The sequence below is a fragment of the Ursus maritimus genome, unplaced genomic scaffold (genome assembly GCF_017311325.1).
Source record: "Ursus maritimus isolate PB19 unplaced genomic scaffold, ASM1731132v1 scaffold_24, whole genome shotgun sequence".
Taxonomy (NCBI): Eukaryota; Metazoa; Chordata; class Mammalia; order Carnivora; family Ursidae; genus Ursus; species Ursus maritimus.
In genome coordinates this window covers 6846544-6862898 of record NW_024424897.1, presented here as the reverse complement: position 1 = coordinate 6862898, position 16355 = coordinate 6846544, and the positions used below count along the sequence as shown (strand labels likewise).

General features: G+C 52.6%; 1 protein-coding gene and 1 long non-coding RNA gene across 3 annotated transcripts; one reads left to right on the top strand and one right to left on the bottom strand.

The window, feature by feature from the left end:
* Window positions 1-1077: 1077 nt before the first annotated feature.
* Window positions 1078-2968, bottom strand: LOC121104964. Its single transcript, XR_005837333.1, has 3 exons — window positions 2831-2968; window positions 2000-2079; window positions 1078-1318 (listed from the first exon to the last, which is right to left on the bottom strand). It is a non-coding gene; the product is annotated as an uncharacterized LOC121104964 (long non-coding RNA).
* CD300A (CD300a molecule) lies at window positions 2675-14097 on the top strand. 2 transcript variants are annotated; one of them, XM_040640303.1, is made up of 8 exons: window positions 2682-3092; window positions 5120-5455; window positions 6214-6379; window positions 8606-8700; window positions 11878-11915; window positions 12358-12465; window positions 13321-13484; window positions 13708-14097. In XM_040640303.1, exons 1-7 carry the CDS (start codon window positions 3032-3034, stop codon window positions 13453-13455), a joined length of 939 nt encoding a protein of 312 aa, XP_040496237.1. In that variant the 5' UTR covers window positions 2682-3031; the 3' UTR covers window positions 13456-13484; window positions 13708-14097. The 2 variants fall into 2 exon arrangements, 1 of the variants encoding a protein (XP_040496237.1); XR_005837332.1 differs by lacking the exon at window positions 11878-11915 and having other exon boundaries at window positions 2675-3092.
* Window positions 14098-16355: the final 2258 nt, after the last annotated feature.

The following is a 16355-nucleotide window of genomic DNA, read 5'->3' as shown; positions in this document are numbered from 1 at the left end:
ACGGAGCAGCGGCTCTGTGCACAGAGAGCCTCAGGAGTCCTCTGGGGGGGGACAGAGAGTGCTCTCGCCCCCCCCCCCCCCCCCCCCCCCACTCACCCACAGTTTCATCTCAGCCTAGAACACAGTGTGCCCAGGGCCAAGCCGGAGAGCGTGTTATGGGCCACGACCCGCTGGTTGTGGACTGCGATCCTGGGACTACGAAATGCACTGGAATGAGGGTTGGTCAAGCTGCCCGGGCCCCTGAAGGGTCCGGCCATGCTGGAGTAGGTTCCCTGAGACGGGCAGGAGGGTGGGGTGCGGGCAGTCCCTGGGAGTCCAGCTGAAAGTCAGGCTGTGCCAGACCGGGAAACCAGATGCTTCCAGGGCTCTGTCCTCCTTCCCAGCTGCCCTTCCCCCACCACTTCTCATTCACAGTTATCCTTTTCCTCTGGGGATCCCGAAGATATTAACCCCCTGGAGACAAAGCATCTGGCACATAGTAGGTGCTGGGACCCCCTCCCCTCTCATTACGGACTCACCCAACGGTCAGCTCCCTTCTACGGCCAGACGGTCATGGGGCCACTTCCCCTTGGCTTTTTGGCCACACTTGAGGGGCACCCACAGTGGGTGAGGGGCCTTGAGCTCCAGAAAGGAAGAGGCAGAGTGATGGGGAGCCATCAACTGCCCAGGAGAGAGGACAGCTCTGAAATTGTGCCATCTTGGAAAAGGAAGTTCTGCCAAATGGCCCCACAGCTAAACTGTCCCCAAATCTCTTCTGGGGCCCCTACCGTTCACAGGACTCAATGCAGTGGCTGCTGCTACGGTGTCTGCCCAGAGAGCCCCCATCCAGCACTGTCCACCCCTGTCCCCGCTGGCCTCCGAGCACCTGCGTCCACACTGGGGAGAGGCTCTGAACCTGATGAGCCCCAGGCCTGCGGTTCTCAGGCTTGGTCTTCCCCTAAATCATGTCCACTGGCGGTTACTAGGGAGTGGCGGGAAGGTGTCACTTCCCTAATCTGACAGCATGCAGCAATTTTTTTAGAGGAATTTATTTATTTATTTTAGAAAGAGAGAGCAGGGGGAGAGGCAGAGGGAGAGGGAGAGAGACTCTCAAGCAGGCTCCATGCAGAGCATGGAACCCGACTCGGGGCTCGATCTCACCACCCCGGGATTGTGACCTGAGGTTGGATGCTTAACTGACTGTGCCACCCAGGTGTCCCATCATGTGGCAATTTTGCATCATTTCGTTTCTTCCTTAGTGTTTGTGGGCAGGTTGGGGCGAACAGGATCGAGTCGCCTGCCCTTCCTCCTCCAGGAGTCCAGATGGTTCTCTGTGCTCCTAGGAGGAACCACACCCCAGATTATTTGTGAAGCACATCTCTCCCTACTGAATCTTATTTTCCTATTGCCTTTCTTTCTTTTTCTTTTTTGAATTTAAAAAATTTTTATTTTATTTTTTTTTAATTTTTATTACGTAGGCTCCATGCCCAGCGTGGAGCCCAATGCAGGGCTTGAACTCACGACCCTGAGAGCTGAGCCAAGGTCAAGAGTCAGACACCCAGGCGTCCCCCTATTGCCTTTCTTTAAAGGAAAGATGTATTCCCTTGGGGAAAGACCGACCTAGCGACATCATTACCTCCCACTTGAGTATTTTTATGACTATTCTACTGTGTATTTCCGTAGATTGGCTGTGATCGTTGACATTTTGAAGGAGCCACGTATTCTACCCATGGTTGTACCAGCACCAAGTGGACAAGCCACAGGTGATCCTAGCCTCCTGCTTCTCAGTCTGGTGCGTCCCCCTCTTAACCTTGACATTCAAGACCATAGCAGTGCTTTCTGGTGGTTGAATTGGAAAATATGCACTTCTGGGGAAACTTTATATTATTAGACCAAGTAAACCACCAAGGATGACGCCTCCCCCACAGTCTCCTGTTCCGTTCAAGGTCTTGATCTTGGATCTGCGCAAGCTTTGGTTAATCCGTGACTGCACTGTCAGAGAAATTCTTCCGATGCCTACCTAACTCTGTGCTTGGAATCTTCCAGAGCAGAATGGGCAAGTCTTCTTGGTTCCCTTGTGCCTTCCCGGGCAAGGTGCTCCTATGGCCAGAAGGGAGGAGAAAAGTGAAAATCCTCCCAGGAGCTGGGAAGGAAGGGCATTCTTGGGACTCGGGAGCTTGCGCAGGGCTCCCTCTGGGTCACCCTCAGAGTAACCACAAACGCTCAGATGACATGTCACACGTTAGGGTTGGTTTCCTCTGCTCGTGTGGCCATTCTGTGCAAGCTGAGGGCACTTGTCACGGGGAGTGTGTGTGTGTGTGTGTGTGTGTGTGTGTGTGTGTGTGTGCATGTTAGAGTCTGAACTCCAGGCGGATCAGGGCAGGAGGGGTCCTTGTAAGCTTACTGAGTCCCTACTCTGTGCCCAGCCCTGAGCTGGGACCACTAGGGGCTGCAAAGAAAGGAAGGTCACAGCGTGAGGACACGTTTCCAAGAGTAAGAACGATTCAGGGACTCTGAGGTCACCGTGCCAGCTTGGTCTGGGCCTTGAGCCGGGGGCTCATAGAAGGGGTGGTCCCTGCGACAGCCTCACTGTGGGTGCCACCAGGGCTGGAGAAGGACGCAGGCCCTGGCTCCGCCCCACTGGGTGCTCAGCCTGACCACAAGGAAACCGGAGGAATTACTGGGCCCAGAAGGAAGGAAACCAGGCCCTGTGGTGTTGGGGTGTGATGGAGGGGGCGGGGCGTAGGCCTGCGGCACTGTGAGGGAGCGGGGGTCTCGGCACTGGAAGTGCCTGTGGGATCTGTGACATGGCTGGGATGGGTAGGAGGGCGCCTGGGTCCTGGGGTCTCACCACGTCATCGATCCCGGAGACTTTGCTCCCTCGGTGCCCTTCATTTTCTGACCAGCTCTAGGAACAGGACCTCAAGATACTGAAGCAGGAAGCAGCAGGCACAAAGAAAAGCAGAAGTGGAAGATTTGGAGACTCAACTCTGCTCCTTGAAGGGGCCTGAAGCTTCCTGGCGCTGCTGCAGGTGACGTCTGTGCCGGAGAGATGACCTGGCAGGGCCGGGTCGCGTGGCTGCCTTGGGCTCTACTGCTTCTCTGGGGCCCAGGTGAGGGGCTGCCCGGACTGAGTCTGCCCAGGGAGGGAGGCTGTGGGGGGGGGGGGCAGGGGAGGCGACGCAGGTCAGCGCTTGAGTCTGCGCTCCAGTCCTTGGAGCAGGGTGTGCTCTGTCCAGCACGGACGTGGACGGATGGAAGGACTGAACCCCGGAGGGGCCAGACGTGGCTCAGGTCATCCACCCCAACTTCCGTGAGCCACAGCGGGGTGCCCCCGGGGGCTCTGTGGGAAGTTGCGGATGAATTAGCTCAGGAAGAAGGAGGAGAGGGCAGGTGGCAGCACAGTGGGTGGGAGAGTGGCCTCTGAGCCCGCCGAGGGGAGGGGCGAGTGTCTGGTTCAGGGCTGGGGACTGGCAGGAGCAGGCCACGGTGTCAGGGACACGGAGGTGTGTAGCCAGGGCAGCTGGAGGGGCCAGCCCTGAGGGCCAGAGGATCTGTCTTCCCAAGGGAGAGGATGGGGACAGAGCGGAGGAGAAGGTGGTGGGGATGAAGGGGAGGGCAGGGAAGCCACAGGGAGGGAAGGGAGGAGAGCTTCTCCAGGGAGCAGCTCCCTGTTTCTGGGGATCAGGCTTCTGTGTCTCTCAGGAGCTGGCCGCACACAGACGTGCCCAGCCTCGTCAGGTCTATCCCCTAAAATTTTAGGGATACCTAAAATCCTTTTGGTAGTTTGGATTAAGAATTGCACATTTTCTCTGACTCTATTTGCTAGCTAGATGTCCATGGCAAAGCTAATCCTTTTGTGTATTAATTTGGAAGCGGTCACCTCGGCACGGCTGGTCTGCCCCTTACCCTCCGGGGTATCCTTTTGTTTCATGGCTCTGTCTGCAGTGGGAGTTTGTGGTTCCTTCTGGATGTCCGTTTGTCTCATGTTTCTCTCATCGGCTGCAGGCTGGTACGGCCAGAATGATGCCCAGGACAGAGGTGGCAGGGACCATCCCTGCCTTGTCCCTGACGACGGCAGGTGTCCGGTGTTTCCCATTAAGCATGAAGAAAGTGTCCACTTGTGTCTCTTTACAAAGTGTTTTTAAAAACAATAGAAATGGGTGTTGGACGCTTTTTCATTATCTAAGGAGATGATTATCTTTTTCTTCTTTGAACTATTAAGGTGGTGAATTATATTAAGAAATTCGGTCAGGTTTTAGTCTGATCACGCTACCTTCATGAAGAGAATTAGGGAGGTTTTTCTGCTTCTGTACTCCTACAAATGTGTAAATGCAACTGGAATGTTTTGTTCCCTGAAGGGTTAAGAGAACTAATTTACAAAGCTGTCTAGGTTTTACTCTTTTTTTTGTTTTGTTTTGGATTAACCCCCCGCTTTACTGAGGTATAATTACCAAATAAAAATTGTGCATATTTCTCGTGTACAATGTGAAGTTTTGCTATACCCCGCACCTCACATACTTACCACTGGGAAACGTCTCCTTGATAACATGCATATTCACTGGTCTACGTTAAAAAGAAATATACTCCAGGCCAATATTGGTAACTTGTATTTTTCTAAATATAGAAAATCATCGGTTTCATCTAAGTTTACGGACTTTAGAGGCTTGTAAATAACCTTGGTTATTTTTCTTATGACTTGTGTATGTGGGTCTCCTCCTGCTTTTCTTGACTTGGCTACCACCAGAATGTTTGAAACTGATTGAAAAATCAGTTTTCCAATGTATATGCTAATTCCACTCTTTCTGTTTCCGAATTCACTAATTTCGACTCTGACCGTACTCTTTCTTTCCTCCTGGGTGGGGTATATATGCATGTGCTCGTCTCCTGACTTCCTGAATTGGAGGATTCACTTGTCCATCTGGGCTTTACTGGGATAAGATTTCACGACCCTGAGCAGACAGAAAGGAGGCTGGGGTCTGGAGGAAGGGGCTGCTGTGATTAAAAAAAAAATCTTGGGGGGAACAGAAAAGAGGAGGGGGGTGACCAATGTGAGGTGGGGCAACTTTGGGGGGTGACTCCAGGGGCACCCTGATCCAGGCCCATCTGGTGAGGGGCCACACTCGGCTGTGTTTCCCAGGCTCCTGGTCTCTGAGTGGCCCCAACTCCACGACGGGCACCGTGGGGGGATCCCTGAGTGTGCAGTGTCGGTACGAGGAGAAATTCAGAGAGAATGCCAAATACTGGTGCAAAAAACTATGTGTGTGGAAGATTGTGGAGACCAAAGAGGCAGACAGAGAAGTGAGGACCGGCCGTGTGTCCATCAAGGACCATCGTGCAAACCTCACCTTCACAGTGACCTTGGAGAACCTCACAGAAGATGATGCAGGAACGTACCGGTGTGGGATCGATACATCATGGCTCTCAGGATATTTCCGTGACCCCGCCTTCCACGTTGTGGTGTCTGTGACCCCAGGTGAGCTGTGCACACCCCCTCCCCCAGCGCCAGTACCAGGGCTGCTTGAAGGGTCTCAGGTTGGGATGCCTGTGGCAGGAATCATGTCAGAGGCTTGGGCAAACTATGAATGACTCTGTGTGTGTGTGTGTGTGTGTGTGTGTGTGTGTGTGAGAGAGAGAGAGAGAGAGAGAGAGGCAGGTAGTAGGAGAGAGAGAGAGTCAGGGAGGCTTCCTGGAGGAGCTGGCGCCCCCTGCTCAGGCTTGAGAAGGGGCAGCTGAGAAGGCAGGGTGTGCAAAGGAGAGAGGGGGAGCACTGGTGCCTGCCCTGTGGACACCGAGGGCCACACTGCAGGAGGGTGGGAGCCCAGCATAGAGGCAGGCAGCACCCGCCTGGCAGTGAAGGTCCTGGGTGCAGTGGGAGCTCCAGCCAGGACGGTCAGATTTGCAGGTTAGACAGACATCTCAGGCAGGCAGCCTGTGGCTGTGGCCGGAGGGTGTCGAAGCTGGAGTGCGGGGGTGACCTAGGGGCTCTCCCGAGGTCCTGACTCTCCTCCGCAGGATGAAATCAGGGCTTTTGGGGGTCGTCAGTGCCCGTGTCCCATTTGGAACTGCTCACTTGGCTCAGGAGAGCCCTGGGGAGACTTTGGCCCCCGGGGTCCTCCATCCTGCGCCCCCCCCAAGTGAGCATTTTGTGTGAAATCAAACCAAAAAGGTCTTGGCAAGTAGTGGGAGAATCCGAGAGAGCCATCCTGGGTCTGATTTGTGTTTCTGCACCAGCAAAAACGTCTGTGCCACCTGTCAGCACCACTGTAACCCCGGTGTCAACAGTCACAGCTAAAATTGTGACCACACCGTCTCAGTCCTCGTCAGCTGCCCCGACCGCCATGGGAGCCACCCACAGTGCAAGCAGCCAGGAGGAATTCCCGCCGAGCCAGGGCCTGGGGTAAGGCGCCCTGTCCCCCGTCCCCTGTCCCCCGTCCCCTGTCCCCCGTCCGCCATCCCGGAGGTGGGCCCTCTCCTCAGGAGTTGCTCCGGGCCGGGGAAGAAGACACGGTGGGGATGGAAGGAAAGGAACTTGAGCGAGCGCTGGTCATCCTACCAGGCACCTGTTACATGTCCTTTGCGCATGCTCTCATCTCACCAGATCCTTCTCCGTGACTGCCCCGGTGTTCCAGAGCAGCAGAGGGGGGCTCAGAGAGGTTAAGTAATTCGCCGGGTCATGTAGCTGCGAGAGGCAGGCTGAGCTTCAGCCCAGCTTTATGTGACTCAGAGTCTTGGGTTCTTCCTTCCAAACCTGCGATTCTTGACCTTTTGGGGCACAAACCCCCAAGAGAATCCCACAGTGTTTGTAGACTCTCTCCGGGAAAACACGCCGGGGGTAAGCCATTTCTGAGGTTCTCAGACTCCCTATCCCGGCAGCACCTTGTGTCCTGGGATTCAGCTCTGGCCCTGCCCCCCTGGAGTTAGCACAGACCCTGCAGGGGGAGGGCTCGGCCCCATAAGACTGCCTGACTTCAGATGACAGAGTACTTTGGGGATCCCCAGGCCATCACGTTTCTCGCCAACTGGTTACGAATTTGGGGGTTCCCATGACCCCCTGGAGTTCCTAATTGGCTGGATAGCTGACAGAATGCAAGAAAGCGCTGTACTTACAAATATGGTTTTATTATAATGGATAAAGGCCAGGAGCAGCCAATGAAGAGACACATAGGGTGAGGTCTGGGAGGGTCGGTCCTGAGCACAGATCATCCCTGCTGACTCCCAGGGAAGTTGGGGCTCGTCGCCTTCCTGGAACATTGATGTGCTCACCAACCAGGAAGCTCCTCCAAGCTTTGGTGCCCAGAATTCTTACTGGGGTTCCAAGACCTACGCATGACTGGTTGAATCATTGGCCACATGATTAAACTCAATCCCCAGCCCCACTCTGCTCCCTGAGTTTCAGGCTGGCTCAGAGCCCCAACTCTATGATCATGGGGTTGGTCCTTCTGGTGACCAGCCCCAATTCTGACTCACCTCGTCTCTTAGCATAACTAGGGTGTGATCCAAGGGGTCCTTAAATAACAAAGGCAAGCCTACTATTAGGGAAATCCCAGGGATTTAGAGCCTTCCTTCCAGGAGCCAGGGGCAAAAGCCATCCCGATTTTTTTTTTAAGTAATCTCTACACCCAACTTGGGGCTCAAACTCAGGACCCTGCAATCCAGAGTCTCGTGCTCTACCGACTGAGCTTGCCAGGCGGCCCCATTCAGACTCTTTATTATATGACCCCCGAAGCCCTTCCACGGGCCTCCTGTCAACCCAAGTGACAATCTTAACATCAGGCAAGGTGAAATTCAGGCCCCGAATACACCACTTCCAGAATTGACTGCAGATACACACGGGTCAGAGCTAGGTTTTGTGCGGCTCGGAGCCTGTGCAATTTGGTGGTGGGGGGGTGAGGTGCATCTTTCAGGAAAAGACTAGAACATTATGAATGCAAACTAGACATAAAAGAAGGGCCTGGCAAATGAGGGACCCAAAGTCAGCTTCCCATCTGCGCTGGCTCGTTCATGGGTGAAATGACAGACCTACTGGGCGCCCGGGTGGTTCAGTCGGTTAAGCGTCCGATTCTTGATCTCAGGGTCATGGGATCGAGCCCTGTGTCAGGCTCTGTGCTCAACGAAGAGTCGGCTTAGGATTCAACCTCTCTCTCTCAAAATAAATAAATACATCTTAAAAAAAGAGAGAGAGAAAGAAATGGCAGAGGTAAAAGGCATGTTTTTGTAGCAATGTTTGTAATTGCGAGAGACTGGGGGAGATGCCAGTGAAGAGGGAAGAATTAAATAAATGATGGACTGTGCACCCCATGGGATACTATGCAGCTGTGAAAAGGGTGGGGTCTTCTCTACGCATGGATATGGAGAGACGTCCACGATGTGCTGCTAAGTAAAAATCTAGTGCTGTATCATGCCTCCTTTGTGTGAAAGGAGGAGAAAAATAATGCACATTTCTATTTTCTTATATCTGAATAAAGAGCTTATGGAAGGTTCTTAAGTACACTGCTTTTGTGTAGAAAGGAGACTATACGCTCCTTTTTTTTTTCTTTTGCAATGTGACCTTATCTATCTATTGCAAATAAGGGGGGCACTGTAAGCTCCCCGCCTGCTCAATTCGCCCTGTGTCCCCCTCTAGGCTCCAAGTACTCCTCTCCTTGTTGGCACTTCTCCTGCTTCTGCTGGGGGGCAGCTCGCTGCTGGCCTGGAGGATGGTTCGCAGACAGGTCAAATGTGAGTCAGTTCCCTGCCAGGTTGGTGGAGGGTGGGCCGGCACACCCTCTCGTTTTCGAGGCTCTGTGTCCTTGTCCCCCAGAATGGGCATCACACATGTACCCTCAGTCCACACATCCTGGCTGACCCTAGAGGCCAGACCCCAGAGGGGGTGTCCCGGCTATGTGGGAGGGGGCTCCCTAGAAGGTCGTCTGTGAAGCCGTTACCCTCTTCTGTTTAAAACCCTTCCATGACCTCCCACACCCTCAAAAGTCCATGTCTCTCCGCAACCCGTCCTGCCCACCCCCTGCCCATCGCGACACTCCGGACGGCAGCTGTTCCCAGCCTCCTACAGCCTGGCGGGAGCTCTAACGTCAGTCTCCCCTTCTGCGTTTGCTCTGGGCCCCTGGAGTGTCTTCTCTGCCTTCTTTCGCTGGTTCGGCTCCTGGTGGGCCTCAGGGCCCGGAGGCTTCTTTCCCTCTGGCTCCTTCTCCTGGCTCCCCCAAAGTAATAAGGGGGCCCCTCCTGGCTACCCCTCCGTGCAGGCACCATCATGCCCTTTTCACTGCAGACGGTCCCCACCTGCTCCCTTGCCTGTCTCCCCGCCAGCCTGTGCTCCTCCCCAAGACCAGGGGCCATAATCCAAGAAGGCTCACAGTCAGTATTTGTTAAATTAACGTATTGTTCAATATCTCCAGCCTCGAAGGGCACCCTCTAAGGGATGCTTTGGGCATCCTGGGGCCCACTTGCTCTCCTCTGGGCTCAAATTACAGGAGAGAACATGTGTGGCGCACCCAGCACCCTGTCTGACAGTCAGTAGGTGCTCAAGAAACTCAACGAGCCAATTAAATGAAACGGGCACAGAAGAACGCAGATGCGACCTGCTGTGCAGATTTCTGCCTGAGCTGGGGTGTGAGCCTTACATTTCCTTCTTGTCCTAAAACTTTTTGACTCTATGAGCAGCCGGTTCTTGGGGGAATCTTTGTCCGGCCTTAGGGGAGGGGGTGTGTGCCCCACAGAGGCAGGGTTCTGGGAGCTGGTGCATGCCAAGGGTCGGGGGTGGGGGCTCGGCCACCTGAGCTCTTGCCTCCCACAGCCCCTCCCCACGGTGGAGGTCAGGCCTTAGAAGAGAAGTCAGCCCCAGCGTGTGTGTGCCTGATGCAGGGAAGGAAAACCACTTCCTCTTCCTCATCTGCTTCTCCCACATCACTTTTGAGGGCCCTCCCCCTCACTGGGGCCCATGCGGTCGGGGGCGGGGGTGCTCCCGGAGGGGGGGCAGGATTTTCCCAGCCCGGGTTGCCTCAGACCTCTCTGCCCTTTCACCTAGAGAGCCTCCCCTCTGAAAAAGGGATATAAGATGGTTGTAGAGCATTCAAAAAATAAGTAAAAGCACAGAGAAGAAAATAAATCCCCCAATAATAAATAAGAACGAAAACTTCCACCGCTCGGAGAAAAACAACCCCTGACATTCGAGGTGTGTCCTTCCAGCTGCTTTTCTTTTTTTTTTTTTTAATTTTTTTAAAAATTAAGCTTAATTAAATTAATTTATTTGAGACAGAGAGCGTGTGCCCATGCACATGTTGGGGGAGGAGCAGAGGGAGAGACGCCTCAAGCAGACTCCCTATTGAGCACCGAGCCCATGGCTGGGCTGGATCCCACGACCCTGAGATCAGGACTTGAGCCGAAATCAAGAGGCAGATGCTCAACCGAGCCCCCCAGAGGCCCCCCAGCTGCTTTTCAATGCTTATTTATGCAGATATGATTTCTCACTTATGGTTTGCTTCATACCATAATCCCTCTTTTAAACCTTTTTTTTTTTTTGCACTTAACCTATTGCATCATTTTCCCTGCCATGAAATGTTCTGGAAGTCTCTTACTGCAGAGTTTAACGGTATGTCGGGGGAGGGGCGGGGAGAGAAGGGGGCAGATTACACCTTGCTTCACTGATCCTCTGTAACAAGAGAAAAAGCCTTCTGTTCAAATATCCTGAGTCTCCATCCCCATCCCTGCAAGTCTCAGCTCCTGTCCCCTCACGGTCCCTGCCCCTCTCCCAGCAGCCTGAAGCCTGCTCTATCACACCCGCTGGTGGTTCTTCCCCTCAGCCCGCTTGTCATTCTCTCGCTCATTCCCTTCCTCCCTCCCTCACGCACACAGCACAGCTGTCCCAAGCACCTGCTATGACACCGGGCCCTGTGCCGGGCTCTGGGTGACACTGTTGTGACCAGGGTAGATGGGGCTCCACCTTCAGGGTGCTTTCTGTCCACCCGGCTATGGTGCACGTCCCTTCCCCGGCTACGTCCATGCAGCTACACCAAAGGCACTCCGACTGTGTGCTTCCCTGGGGGTCCCCTCGCTCCTGGGGCTCCGGGTGGCGAGGGCCGGGGGTGCACAGAGCCTGGCTCAGAGGCAGGACGTCCGCAGAGCAATGCTGCAGGCGCCAGGAGCCAGAGGTTGTGTGCCCCAAGCCGTGATCCCCGGGAGCCACGTGGCCTCCTGCATGTGGGGACAGCCCCCCAGGCCAGGGGAGTGGAGCAGATGACCCCCGTGACCTCTCCTGGTTTGAAACAATTCTAGGTCTCCACAAGGACAGTTTTTTTTTTTTTTTTTTTTTAATTAGAAAAAATTTTAGGGCTTCCTAAAACACAAACCCATCCCCAGCCGTTCTGATTTCGGATTCCGGACGTCTGGGGCAGGGCCTGGGGATCTGCATTTTTGTTTATTGTGGTAAAAAGCACATACCGTGAAATTTGCCGTCTTCATCATTCTCAAGTTTCTAGCTCGGTGATGTTGAGTATATTCATGTTTTGGTGAAAGAGGGCTCCAGGGCTGTGTCATCCTGCCGGAAGTTTCTTATAAAGGGGTGTCCTTTTTCCTGTCTTCTCCCACCTGGGAACATTCTTTGAATGACTGTTTCGAGAACTAGCTTTGTTTGGCCGCTCTCCCCAAGCCAGTGCGCCTTCCTGCTGGTTCATTCCTCCACGCCTCCACTCTCATTCATTCGTCTTTTCCCTCGTCACCAAATCACCCTCTCGGCAAAGCCTCGAGCTCCTGCCCAGTGGCAGGAAGCAACGAGCAACGAAGGGACAGGTCCCCAGGGCCAAAGCCTCTAGGGAAATTCCTTCCTCCCGATGGGTCATAGGGATCCCCATCTGCCTTGTTCTGAGATTCAAACTCCTAACTCTTCTCCTGTCTCTTTAGCGGGTAAGAATCCAGAGCCACTCCAGACCCCTAGTCAGGTAAGAGGCTAGAGGTGTACCGGGGTGGCTGATGGGGAGAACGGAGGATGCTGGGGGCTTGAACAATCCCACTGGCCAGTAGACGTCTCAGTGCATCGTCGATGGATGGAGTGGGGTGCTCGCCCAGAGCAGGGAGAGTGATCCCTGGGAGCTCTGGTCTTTGGGTCTTGTCTTGAGTTCTGGCCAGTCTGTCCCTACCCCTACCCCCCATAGAAAGTGGAACAGGGGAGGGTCCTTCGATGCTGACCGGGGGACATTCAAATACTGCCCAGAGAAGACCAGAGTGGGGGATGGAGGAGGCAGGCGGGGAGGCTGGGGCACCCAGGGCATCGAGAGAAGGGGGAGATGTCCGCACACAGACAGGAACAGAAGCCCCTCTGGGCTGGACCATGGAGGGCCTCCGTGGACACCCACCAAGCCTGCCCATCTCCTGCCCACCCAGGCGACGCAGCAAGGGGAGCCCCAGTATGCGAACCTGGAGCTGCAGACGTGGCCCCTTCGGGGAGAGCCCATGCACCCCAGGCAGGTGGAGGTGGAATACAGCACAGTGGTAAGTGCCAGGGCCTGGCTCCCTCACGGGGGTCCTGGGCTCTGCTAGGGGTACCACCTGGGGGGTGGCAGCAGGCAGAGAGGGAAAGGAGGGGCTGGCTTGGGGATCCTGGGTCTCTCCAGCACAGGGCCACACAGAACGTGGGGCAGGTGTCGATTCTGCCAGAGCTTGGTGTCATCATAGCTGGGGGCTGAGGTGGGAGATGAAGGGGCTGTCGGAGTAGTCAGTGATAGTCACTAGTCAGTAGAGCATAGCATTTATTAAGCACCTACTGTATACTACACGCCGATGTGAAAGCCTGAGATTTCCTACCGTTTTTGTACACCATCTCTTTGCTATCAACTCTGCTTTTCAGGTTTTTAATCAGTGACCCCCTGTAGGTCAACCCTTAGGCACAGCGACTGTAAAGTGAAACATGGAAGAGGTTCCCCCCCCCCCGCCCCCGCACCATCACCACACTGGGGTCAAGACCCACCTGCTAGTGAAAGAGTTCAGGGAGAGGTTGGGGGACTAGTTGTTGGAAAAGATAAGGGAGAGATAAGCATCAGACATGGGGGTCTGGGACTAGCAACATCCTTGTTTTTCTAATTTGGTGATTAATGTTCTCAAAGTGGTTCCCAGGCAGAGCCACCCGCAGCCCTGTGCCTGGGTCTGAAGCCTGGGACTTTGTGCTGTGTTTTCACAGGTGGGGTGAAGCAGGGGTGTGGGCAAGACAGTGGGGAAGTCTGGATCCCTCCCCCGCGGTGAAGCCCCCACCCCACCACAAGCCCCATCGGGTGTCCCCCATCTCTGTCCTGAGCTGGGGGCCTGTGCTTCTGCCCGGTCTCCCTGAGCCTCCTGTCTCTCTCTCTGCAGAAAGCTCCCAGGGAAGAGCCTCACTACTCGTCCGTGGTGTTTGACTTCCAGAATGAGGGTTCTAAGGCCAGCAGGATTCGCTCCCAGAGGACCCTGGAGGAGGAGACACAGTACAGCGTCATTAAGAAGACATAAGCCTGTGTCCCCAGCCCCACCATCTGGAGGTCTCTGTGGGCCACAGAAGCCCAGGGCCAGCCCCCTTAGCCCTCACCTGTGTCCCCGTCAGCCTGCTCCCTTTGAGGGTCACCGACAAGGCAGCTGGGCTCCCTCAGCCTGGCTGGCTTCACTGAGGAGGAGTGGGAGCGGGATTCCAGTGGGGACCTGTAGGGAGCCCTCCATCCCACAGGCTCTCGTCACATCCTTCCTCTCTTCTCTGGTTCCTTCCAGCTGTGTGAAGGGCAGGAGCTCGGTCCCGTGTGGCTCCGGGAAAAGACGTGACCCACGTAGGCTGGTACCTGCAAATACCTTTATAAATCACAGCTCCATGGAAGTGTCTGGGATCGCTACAGCATGGGGACAACTGGCGGCGGGATCAGGCGAATACAGAGGCCTTGAAGATAGAGTCTCCCTTGTCTCATGGACAAGGACGCTGAAGCCCAGAGAGCAGAGGCTTGCCCATGACCCCAGAGCCAGTGACACATTCCCCTGGACTCTTAGATGACTTTATTTTTAATATTAAGAAGGATCAATACAGTTTCAGAGAGAAGAAAAACGTTATTTAAGCCTTTCCTGCTATGTGCCTGCCATCCTGTATTAAAGGAGCGCCTCCCTTTGGAAGGCTGTCCCGCTATGCTCATCCTTTCGTCCATCGACCGACGCTGGGTTGGTTTCCGTGTTTTAGCTACTGTGGATACGTTGCTATGAACACGATGCAGAAATAGCTCGTTGAAACCCTGCTTTCGACTCTTTTAGAAATAGACCCAGAAGTGGAATTGCTGAATCTTTAGATAAATCTATTTCTAAGCTTTTGAGGAACTGCCATCGTGTTTTCCACAGCAGCTGCACCATTTTACATTCCCACCAGCGGCGCGCAAGGCTTCCAATTTCCCCACATGCTCTCCGACACTTGTTTTCTGTTTGTTTGTTTGTTTGTTTGTTTGTTTTGATAGGAGCCATCCTAATGGATGTGGCATATCATTGGAATTTTGACTGGCCTCTCCCCAGCGATGAGTGATGGCGAGCATATTTTCATGGGCTCGTTGGCCAGCTGTGTGTCTTCTTTGGAAACGTCTATTCAAGTCCTTTGTCCAGTTTTGAAATGAGTTGTTGTTGAATTTTTGTTGTCTATATATTCTGGATGTTAATCCCTTATCAGATTTATAATTTGAAAATATTTTCTCTCATTCTGTAGGTAGCCTTTTTACTCTGTTGATAGCATCTTAGCTGCACAAAACTTTATTTTTTTTTAAAGATTTTATTTATTTATCTGAGAGAGAGAGGGAGAGTGAGCACAAGAGAGGGAGCGAGCACCAGAGTGGGGAGAGGCAGAGGGAGAGGGAGAAGCAGGCTCCTCACTGATCAAGGAGCCCAACGTGGGGCTCGATCCTAGGACCCTGGGATCATGACCTGAGCCGAGGGCAGACGCTCGACAGACTGAGCCACCCAGGCATCCTGATGCGCACAGAACTTAATTTTCTTGATGTCCTGTCTATTTTTTTCTTTTGTTGCTTGTGTCTTTTGGCTCAGATCCAAAAAATCATTGCTGAATTCAATGTTGCGAAGCTTTGCCTTAAGTTTCCTTCTAAGAGTTTTATAGATTTATGTCCTATATTTAGGTCTTCGATCCATTTTGAGTTTATTTTTATATACGTTATTAGGTAAGGGACCAACTTAATTCTTTTGCATGTAGACACCCAGTTTTTCCAACATTGCTTATTGAAAAGACTGTCCTTTCCCTAGCGAATGGCTTTGACCCCTTTGTTGAAAATCATTTGGCCACACGTATGAGGGTTTATTTCCAGACTCTATTTTACTTTGGTCTCTATGCCTGACTTCACATCAACATCACTGTGTTTTGTGTGTGTGTGTGTTTTAATATTTATTTCTTTATTTTAGAGAGAGAGAGAGAGCGTGTGTGTGTGTGCGTGTGTGTGTGAGTGTGTGTGTGCAGGGGGGAGGGGCAGAAGGAGGGGGAGAAAGAGAGAGAGAGATAGAGAGAGAGAGAGAGAATCTCAAGCAGACTCTCCACTGAGTATGGAACCAACACAGGGCTCAATCCTCAGACCCTGAGATCAGGACCTGAGTGGAAACCAAGAGTCCCATGTTTAACCGACTGAGCCACCTAAGTGCCCCAGCATCACTATCTTTTAATTACCGTGGCTTTGTAGTAAATTTTGGAACCAGAATTATGTGTCCTCCAGTTCTTCTTTTTCAAAGATTGTTTTTCCTATTCCCATGAGAACCCACAAGATTCTGTATAAATTTTAGGATGGTTTTTCTATTTCTGCAAAAATTGTCATTGGGATTTTGATAGGGATTGTATTGAATCTGTAGATCACTTTGAGTAGTATTGACACCTTAACAATATTAAGCCTTCCAATCCATGAACATGGGATGTCTTTTCATTTATTTGTGTCTTCTTTAGCTTTTTCTGAAATGTTTTGTAGTTTTCATACTACAAGTCTTATACCACCTTGGTTAAATTAATTCTTAAGTATTTTACTTTTTAAAATTTTATCATCAATGGAATTGTTTTCATAAATTCCTTTCCAGATTGTTCATTGTTAATGTATGGAAATGCAACTGATTTTTGTGTGTCGGCTTTGCATCTAGCTACTTTGCTGAATTCATTTATTAGTTTGAACTTTTTTTTTGGTGGAATCTTTAGTGTTTTCTACGGGTAAGACCATATCATCTTCAAACAGAGATAATTTTACTTCTTCCTTTACAATCTGGATGCCTTTTATTTATTTTTCTTGCCTAATTGCTCTGCCAGATCTTCCGATGCCATGTTGACTAGAAGAAGCACAAGTGGGTATCATTGCCTTGTTCCTGATCTTAGAGGAAAAGCCTTTAGTTTTTCACAGTTGAGCATG